Source organism: Epinephelus moara, chromosome 4 (genome assembly GCF_006386435.1).
Source record: "Epinephelus moara isolate mb chromosome 4, YSFRI_EMoa_1.0, whole genome shotgun sequence".
Classification (NCBI taxonomy): Eukaryota; Metazoa; Chordata; class Actinopteri; order Perciformes; family Serranidae; genus Epinephelus; species Epinephelus moara.
The window spans coordinates 36655095-36664867 of NC_065509.1; the positions used below are offsets into that span (position 1 = coordinate 36655095).

Sequence of the window (9773 nt, forward strand, 5' to 3'; positions counted from 1 at the left end):
GTACTACTGTACTTTCAATAAAGCAATCGTATTATCAAATTCACAAACACTCTGTCTGAATACATTGCTCTTCTTAATGGGTTCAGCTGACTATTTAATCTGCAATTTCCTATGACCTGTATCCCAAACACACACCATGTGAAACTGTACGTGGGCAACTGTGCACTCAATGGGTATGGACTAGTAGACAACTATTTTGATAATAACTTACTTGTCATTAGCAGATTCTAACATTTGTTGTGTTTGATACTATTTTGATGATGATAAACTGAGCAGCTTTTGCCTTTGGCCTGTTAGAAGGATAAAACAAGAAGTTTGAAGACGTCACCTTGGGCTTTGAGAAACGTTTTTTACAGTTCTCTGACATTTCATCGGCGGCTGCAGCCTTAATATTTACAGCCCCTGCAGTTAAAAGTTTTAGGCCTTGGGCTGCCACTAAAATGAGGAATAAGTGAAGTGAAGAGAAAGTTTAATGCTTTGCCAGACAACCTTGTACAGTATGTTGTCGGCTGGAGCAGCAAAGGGAAACTATTAGATTTCCTCGAACATGATGCCAGTAAACTGAAAAGAGCACATCCATGTTTACCGAGCTGGACTGTCTGTGGTGCTTTATGACAAAGAGATGAGAGGTTCCTTTGTTTCTTTTTCCCCTGGATGGAGCGCGTTATTGTGTGTTATTTTATTAGCCATTGTTTGCAGAATAGAGTCCATGTCCAGCAGCAGAATGTTATTAATACAATGGGATAAAACAAGTCATAGTTAGTGTGGATGTGAATCTCTTTTTTGGTCACAGCTTTAGCTTGTGCTTTAGGTTAGGGAATTGGTGTATATATAATAAAGCTCTTGCACAGTGCAGCTTTAAAGGGGGTTATGCTTTTCCTTATTTTCTATCATATATATAATGTCAACATGTTGAATGTTCATATAAAACATGTCCAACGTTTCAAATAATGACATAAACATATTTAGAAATAACCCCTATGAGCAAAACCTTAATTCTTCAGACTGCTCTAAATACTGTTTCCAACATTTGTTTTCTACTTTCGAGACAAGATCAGCTCATGCCAGATTTCTTTTTTTGTCACCTGCTCCAGGCACGCTACTCAAGTGTTAACATTAGATGATCTACACTAGTACATGAAGCTACATGCTAACGTGTTGCTGTTGTTGTTTATTTGTCCCCGATTCTGGATTGTTTTCCTGCTGGAACATGTCTGGTTGTGTTCCTTGGATTTTATTGGCAATTTTCCACAGTAGAAAGTGCAGCTATTCTGTTTTACAGTCAATCCACGGCTGCTGTATTGGTGCAGAGATGCGGAGATACGAAAGACACATAAACTTTGACCAATCAGAGCAGTGCTCCAGCACAAACAGTACGAAACAAATGTGTTTTTCACGCATGTAAACATGTTCTAGTAGAAACCCAAAATACAAGTATGAACCTGAAAACGATATAGGTGCAGGAATAAAAGGTGGATAAGGCTAGATCTATAGTTGTGCACATGATCTGTTGCATGTAGTATCCTCTTGCACCATCGCCTCCTCTGTGCGCTTATTGAATTTAAAACCAGTGGGGGGTTTTTGCACCGTCATCGTGAGAAGCCAGAAATGGGTTTTCAGGGGGGTTTCCTGCTCCTGCTCCTGCTGTCTCTCTCTCTGTGGTGTATTTTCCACCAACATGAGGCTGGACTGAGTCTGCCTCTCCAGCATGCTGTCACATCTGTTCAGCATTAGCCCCATGACTTGCATTTCTGTTACAGCCTGCATCCCCCAACCCCCTGCTCCTTCTATACCATCACATACCAGCTCTATACTGTGTAGGCCAGGTAATAGGAGAGTGTTCCTGTATTTAAATGTATGTTTATAGGTTGTACACTGTGACTGCTCCTCCCAGAATACTACAGTACACCAAGGATGGGATGTTTTGTTGTTTATAAGCAATTACACAGAGACACTACATGTATAATTTGAGAGCAGTTGTACTAAAGAGGACAAGAAAAGCGTGCCGGGTTGAATTGCTAAGTGATATTTGAAGTCATGAATATGATAATAAAACAGAAACACGATTGTTCCTTTCCATCATGCGCTCTGTGTGTGTGGAGGTGCTGCAGCCTGCCAGCCTGCCTTTCGTCTTTATCTCCTGCTACTCACCCTCTGATTGTCATCTGGCTTAATTTGACAGGGTTACCTTGGATACGCCAATGAACAGGAAGTTCATGCCTGACGCGGACTTTGGCTCCTGGACACCGCTGGAGTACATCGCAGAGTGAGTGCTGAGGCGAATAATGATTCATAATCTTATTTACAGGCTGCAGAGAGCTCTGTAACATGCTCATATCTGCTTTTATCTATATAATGTAACCAAGTGGTTGACTCATGTCTTCTGCTCGAGTCATAATTTAAAAAATTTTAAATTCTAAACTGCTGTTTGTAATGTTTGTATTAGGCATTGAAAATCCACTATAAAAACATCACTCAGTGATTTTCATATATCTTTTCTAATTAAAGGTGTGTAGGATTTATCCGTCGGCTGAAATGGAATATAATACTCATAACTATGTTTTCTTTAGTTAAGTTTAAGTTTATTTCCTTTATTAATCCCCCTGAGGGGAAATTCAATGTTTTCACTCTTGCTTGTCAATTACACACAGGTCCGAAAGACACACACATGCACAAACAGGACCTATACATGTGTGTGTATAATCACATAGTAATATATATATAGTAATATAATAGTGTATAATCACCTCAAAATAAGAACTGTTGTGTTTTTTTGTTATCGTACAATGAGCTGTTTATATATGAAACAGGCTCTCTTCCCATAGTCAGCTATGTTGTTTGTACTGTCCGCCCAGAGCGGACAAATCAAACATCGACTCTAGATAGGGCCATTGCTGCACCGGCATCCGTAGTTCTTTTACGAGCTTGGCAAATGTGAGACGTTTTAGTTGGTTACTGTGAGAAAGTCTGCCTGTTTCAGTTTCCTTTTAATATAATAGTTGTCAAGCCCCTTTTACAGTTTTGAGTTTTGCTCCTTGGTTGGCAGTCATGGTCATGAAGTGGTTAGCATCGTCGCCTCACAGCATGAGTGTTCCTGGTTCAAACCTAGGATGGGGAGTTCAGTGTTCTATCCAACTGTTTTGTTTAATCTGCCACATGCAACCGTATCCTGTACATCTATTGATCTCCTTTATTTCCCAAAATGCCTCACAGCTACAGTTGGTAACTTCTATAAAAACAACTTTTGTGTTGTATTTGTTGAAACTGTCACAATATCCTTAAGGAGGAAATGAGATCTATGAAAGTCTATGAAAAGAATCGTCCCTCCTCCTTCCTACTGCTTCTAATGGCGTTCACTAGAGTCGACACCAAAAACAACATGTCGGAGCCAAGGAGTCTCTAAGACAGCTGTCAGTCATGTCAATCAGTGCTCGTGAGCTTCTGTCAAACTGTCAAATTGGCAGCGCTGATCATATATAAATCTGTTACTGCATTGTCTATTTGTCACCTCAAATGTTTTCAGGCACATATTTTAGTGTACTGTTTGTGACCTGGCTGCCATGTTGGAAACAGTCGACTGAAGGACCAAGCACTACCACCGGCTGGACTAACTTTCTCATTTTACAGCTAAACAGTACACTAAAATATGTTATTGAAAACATTTAAGGCGAGAAATAGGCAATGCCGTAACATAATCTTGATTCAGATTTGATCAGCACTGCCTAGTTTGACAGTTTGACCTCAGTTCATTAGCTGTGTTGGAGACATCTCAGCTCTGATTGGTCATTTTCGTCCATATGCAGTAAGGCCATTAGAAGGGCAACAAGACAATGAAGTAGGTAGAGAAATGTGATTTATTTCACAGATTATCTGTCTCATCAAGTGCGGTGTGAATATAGTGACAGATTGAGCAAATATCTATGCATCCATTTTCTAAAACCGCTTATCCTCTTAAGGATCGTGGGGGGCATTGCATTTTCAAATACACACACGATATTCCAAATGTTCTCCATCTTTTTAGGCGAGAATGCAACATACAGAAGACTCTTATCTGTGCCCATAACCAGTGAACTAAGATCAATTGTGTTATTCTCAAGTTGAGTCTGAGAGCATAATCATACGTGTTTCATTCTCCATGCACAGGCATTTTACGTGTCTCTGATCACAGCCGGCCCCCCGCCGACACTGAAACACGTCTTTGCTGTCCTGTTAAGGCTACTGCAGACAAATTAAATTTCTCTTTGATTGTTCAGTTTCCAAAAAAGCTCTTTGATTCTGAGGAGCTGACACACTAAACATCACATTTACCTTGTTGATGCGTCAGATCACAGAAACATTTTCAGCTATCAAACCACATTTAAGTTGCTGGAAATACCTGACAGTCAGTTGTGCACAAGAATGAACTGCAGATGAGCACAGCATACAAAGTATATTACCATTAGCTATTTTAACCAACAATCAGTTATATCAGGTAGGTTTTTTACCTTTTAAAATCACATATATTGTTTACATTACATTAAATTACAGTAATCAAACAAATAATGGGTCTTTATGTGGTTTTATTAGACCCAGGCTATTAGGCCGGGAGCCAGGTCCAGCCCTCATAATGTTTCCTGATACCTTTTCTTCATTATTATTTCGTGTTAGCCTACACCTTGGGCCATCATATGTTGATAGCGAGCACCCAACTCGGGACTGTTTGGTGTCAGGGGGCTTTTTTGGGACCTGTTTCTGGCAAAAATTATGTAAATGCAAATATTAGGGCACTACAACGGCATAAATAGTCATACAAGTATGAAATTTGACTATGAAATTTGAATTGAGTATCCTGACACAAAGGGGAAAGTAGCAAAGTAGGGGCTTGCTGCCATTTTATTTCAAAGTATCACACACAACATCCCCCCAAAAAACAAAAAAAAATGATTGTCTGTTTGATAAATTCTCATCAAAAATGATTATTTTCATCACTATGTGTTTAATATCATTGCTTCACTTGTACATAGAAAACTTCCCAAGTTGATAAGCTTCAATTTGAGCCCTAGCTGAAAATTACACTTGCTTTGGCCTAAATTTGTCACTATACCTCCAATCAACAGAATAGAATTTTTAGTACTAGCCTTCCAGAGTCTGCTTGCCAGCAATGTGAATGTGTACATGTTATATATGTCATATATTGGTGTTTGGTGATTTATTCATGTCAAATTAAAAAGATAATTGAAATGTGACATTTCACCACAAGATGGCAAAATAGATCTACACTGGTCGAGCAGTGCACTGTGATTGATGGCACAGGTGTGTATAGGTTTGCTTTTCTTGCCTGGTCATCCCTGAACCCCATCCATATTTTTCTGTCTGTGTAGTGTTTCGTTTATGACATGTATTCTCTTACTTATGTAACCCACATACATCTAAGATTTATTCTTATTCCACATAACCAGTTTACTTGATGCAAAATATCTTAATGTAGTTGTTTGTCATGCTAAGGAGCTACAATCATTAAGTGAGTAGTGTAAACTTTTTTCTTAGGATGAATTTGTAACTGTCAAATCTAAGGCAAACATCTTTCCAATATTTCTAGAACTTCAGTAGGAGAAGAAAATTTGATATAAATCCACTGAAGTTTCACTTATTTTATGAACGCTTTAAAACAACTGACTGTGTTACTTGATTTTAATGAAATTTTAATTAATCTAAGTAATAAGTTTATTGGAAACTGTGTGTGTTTAGGAGTCCTGGAACTCCCCTGAATAAATGCCATGTGCATTGAGACAGAAGTTTGTGTTTACGCTGCGTGTAGGCCAGAGGAGATTAGATGGGATTTGATCCAGTTTGATAATCCCCGAGGAAAAAGATGAGCGTCTGAGGACGGAAATAGAAGCAATCTGGATGGCGGGAAATGAAAAGAGGCGGCACTCACGGCTTCATTGTCCCTTTTTCAATACTCTGTCAAGCTTCATTCATAAAACCTGTGCATGACTGTTCGGTGGAGATGTTATCTATAGTACATGTCATTACTTTAAAAACACGGGTGGTCACATTTATTATTCAACATCCAGAAAATATGGAGGACCCAGGCTGTAAATCTGTTTGTCAGTTAAAGTTACCCTCTGTCCAGTGAAAATTTGAAATCATGTCCAGATCCTAATGCTAATTGTGGCTGGTTTAAGAATTTTCAATACGATAGCAGAGTTTTGGTGCTAACAACCCCTTTACAAACCCTTTTTATTATTTCCCAAAGGAGCCAAACATAATGTCAAACTGTCTAAAATGTGCAGCTATACAAGAACTTTGCTCAAATAAATAAAATACAGTCTAAATTTGGCAAAATTTTGATTAAAATGAGCGGACATCCCGTTAAAGAATAAATAAACAATTCAACCAAGCATTCAGTGCAAGTGCAAGTTTCAGTTTTGGCAACTTTAGGCACATTTTTCGGTCAGCGCTGAATGAGAGTTGCTGCACATTTCTGATGACAGTCCAAGTAAATGTCATGCCATGGCAACTGAAAAATACTTGTTTCTGATTGGCTGTTAGGTTTAATCTACAGCTCAAACATTCTGTTTCCAATTAACTTTTAACAACTGTTCTAAATCACTGCACAAGTTAAAGTCACCTGCAGGTAACTATGGCAACAACAGTAATGCCTAGTTACCAATCTCAGTGATTAAACTTGTCTGGGATAAACTGAACTACATGGATGATTGTTAAAGCACAAACAAAGTAATTTAACATATATATTGTAAATAAATAAATACATTGCATCTTACTTTCATTTTTTTTTAAATTAATTTAAGGTCATGTATTTACACTCAATGTGAAGTGAATATACAAAAGAGACTAAAATATAGGAGTGCTAAATGAAACTATAAGGTTAATTTCTGGGGCAGGTAGTCTTGTTTTTTAGGGACTATTGTGTAGAGTAAGACGGAGAATGATAATAAAATGATAACAATAAAATGTATCTGATCTGTTATATAACAAAGGCTATATAGCAATTCAAACAAAGCAACAAAAAGAAAGTTAAACATGGAGCAAATACATGCCACCGAGTCCTCAAACAGAAACATACCAAGGAACACGAGACAATTTAGGGTAAAACAAAAGCCATTTCGAAAAGATGGGTCTTCAGTTGTAAAAGATGGATGGTAAATGGACCTGCATTTGTATAGTGCCTTTCTAGTCATCCAACTACTCAAAGCGCTTTTTACACTACGAGTCACATTCACCCATTCACACACATTCATACACTGGTGACCGAGGCTACCATTAACACACTCACACACCGATGGAACAGCCATCTGGAGCAATTTGGGGCTCAGTTTCTTGCTCAAGGATACTTCAGCATGCGGTCTGTAGGAGCCGGGGATCGATGCGCTGATCTTCCGATTGGTGGACGACCCGCTCTACCTTCTTAGCCACAGCCGGCCCAAAAAGATAGTAAACCTAATGGAAGAAAGTTCAACAGTGTTGGTGCCGCTAAAGGCGACATGACCTTTTGTTTTAAGTCTGGTACGTCCTGTTCTGAAGACCTAAGAGACATACTGACTATATATGGATGGAGGAGATCACTGATATATTCAGGTGCCTGACTGTGGAGGGCTCTATACGTGAGAACAAGTATTTTGAAGTGAATCCTGAACCTGATGGAGAGCCAGTGTAAAGAAACTAAAATTGGAGTGATGTGGGTCGACCTGCTGGACGTGGTTAACAGCCGAGCAGCAGATTCAGAGAAAGTTTGTTTAGACAAATAAAGAGAGAGTTATAGTAGTCCAGACAGGAGGACGCAAAAACATGGATAATCATCTCTAGCTCAGGTTGAGACACTTTGCAATGTTTCTTAGCTGAATATAACAAGTACAGCTCAGTGATTTGGGACAGTGTAGTTATATAGCATGCATCAAAACCACGAGGCCACCAGGATGACCCCTTAATATACATATATCCCATGTGTCCACCTCCTCCCCTCCCACCCAGACACAAACTCTTTAAAACACTCCCCTCTGGCAGGAGGCTGCAGTCTATCAGGACCAAAACCTCACGCCACAAAAACAGTTTTATTATTTTCCGCTTGCAGCTGGCCTCATCGACAAGGTCTGGTACCCCCACTAACACCAACTCCTATTTTCTCAAATTCTTACTGTAACTTTATTCTGTCCTATTTTTGCGTCTCTTGATTTTTGCAATATTTGTTTTATTTTTGATTACATTTTCTGTTACTGTGTTTCTATATACTGAATTAATACTGTGCAATAAAGCCGATTGTGATTCTGATGTTTGTATGATAAGGTGCTGCATAGATTCATATAGAGACACACAGGGGATATAAGGTATTTGAAATAATGTTGGCGCTTGGGCTTCTTTTTCGAATAACGTTTCCATGTCTTTGTTTCACTCCAGAATGTTCTTCGGCTGGGCCACAGGAGTGGACAGACCAGTCTCAGGAACCCTGATGCAGCTGCTGACCTCCGGAGGCGAAACTCAGGCTGTGCCCGCGCAGTAGAGGACAGAGTGGAGCTGTGGAGACGGTGATGGGGGGTTGGGAGGCAGAGAGAGAGATGGGGAGATGGAGAAGCCCAGAGATATAGACGGGTAGAGAGAGAGGAAGAGGAGGAGGAGGATATGAGGAAGGAGAGTTGGAGATAGGAGATAGGAGGAGTGATGAAGAGAGTTGGAGGGTGTAGAGGTGAAGAGGAGAGATGGTGACAGGGAGAAACTGGATAGAATAAGGAGGTGGAGAGGAGAAGGCTAGATGGGCTTGTTTTGGAGGGGTGAGGAGGAGGAGAAGGGGGGGCTTTGATTGCAAATGCAGCCTCAGAGCGCCATCTAGCTGTAAACCCCTACAATGATCCCACTGCAACAGTCAGACTGTGTTACATCTCCAGTTATGGTGTGGACACACTCTCCACTCTTGCACAACAATTCTGAAGCCAAAACAATTCTCTGTCAAAGATCAGTGAAGTGTGTTTAATGGAAATATGTCTTGTCAATATATGTGTGTGTGTAGCTCTTTTTTGGTCAGGACCGAGTGGAAGCAGTTGCTGATTAAGATGCATTCATAATTGGTTACACCACACATTATAATTCTGTGTCACAGCAGTGTTATTACAGTAATTATAATGGAGGAAAACTGCTGAAAATAAATGAGCTGTCTTCCCCCTCAAGGATTTCACCCCTGTCCTACAAGATATATATCAACAACTTCAAACATACCTACAGTCACTTTCTTTACCATCTGTGGAATCCAACACATGGCGGTGTCAGTCCAGTACAACACGTGAGATCTGTAGATTTTTTTACCGTGTGCTGTTTATCGTCCCTGAAGGTCTGCTGCCACCGCGGGGAACTTCACAGTCAAAGAAAGCTGCTGTCTTCTTCTTCTCAAAACGGACAATACGGTGTAAAGTGGAGTGGCCTTATTTTATGTTCGCTATCGAGTCAAAGTGTCCTTGGTGTCTGCGGTGTGAAAAGGGTGCTCTGTTCCTGTTGTGGGTTTTCTAAGTCGTGTATTGTAACTGTGTCAAATTCCAAATAAAATACGTGTGAAGGATCGATTGGAGGTTCAGAGTTTGTTCTTGACCTTGGGAACAGCAGCTGACAAAAGAATCTCACCTCAAGGTTCTTTTTAGTGCCAAGTCTGGAGCTTTAAATTATAACATGTTCAAAACCACTCTGTATCTACTGTATAGTGCATTATATTTACTGGGAACCATTTCATTTAAGCGCGCAAATTCTGAGTGAAATGTTTGCACAATATATGACCTTCAGAGATGCCA

The 9773-nt window shown here is 39.8% G+C and overlaps 1 protein-coding gene across 1 annotated transcript in view; it reads left to right on the forward strand.

The window, feature by feature from the left end:
• Positions 1-9551, forward strand: part of qdpra (quinoid dihydropteridine reductase a) — a 22416-nt gene extending 12865 nt beyond the window's left edge. The window contains exons 6-7 of the mRNA XM_050042864.1: positions 2183-2266; positions 8398-9551. Of these exons, the coding sequence (XP_049898821.1) occupies positions 2183-2266; positions 8398-8500 (187 nt within the window). The 3' untranslated portion in view covers positions 8501-9551. The remainder of the gene's footprint in view (positions 1-2182; positions 2267-8397) is intronic.
• Positions 9552-9773: the final 222 nt, after the last annotated feature.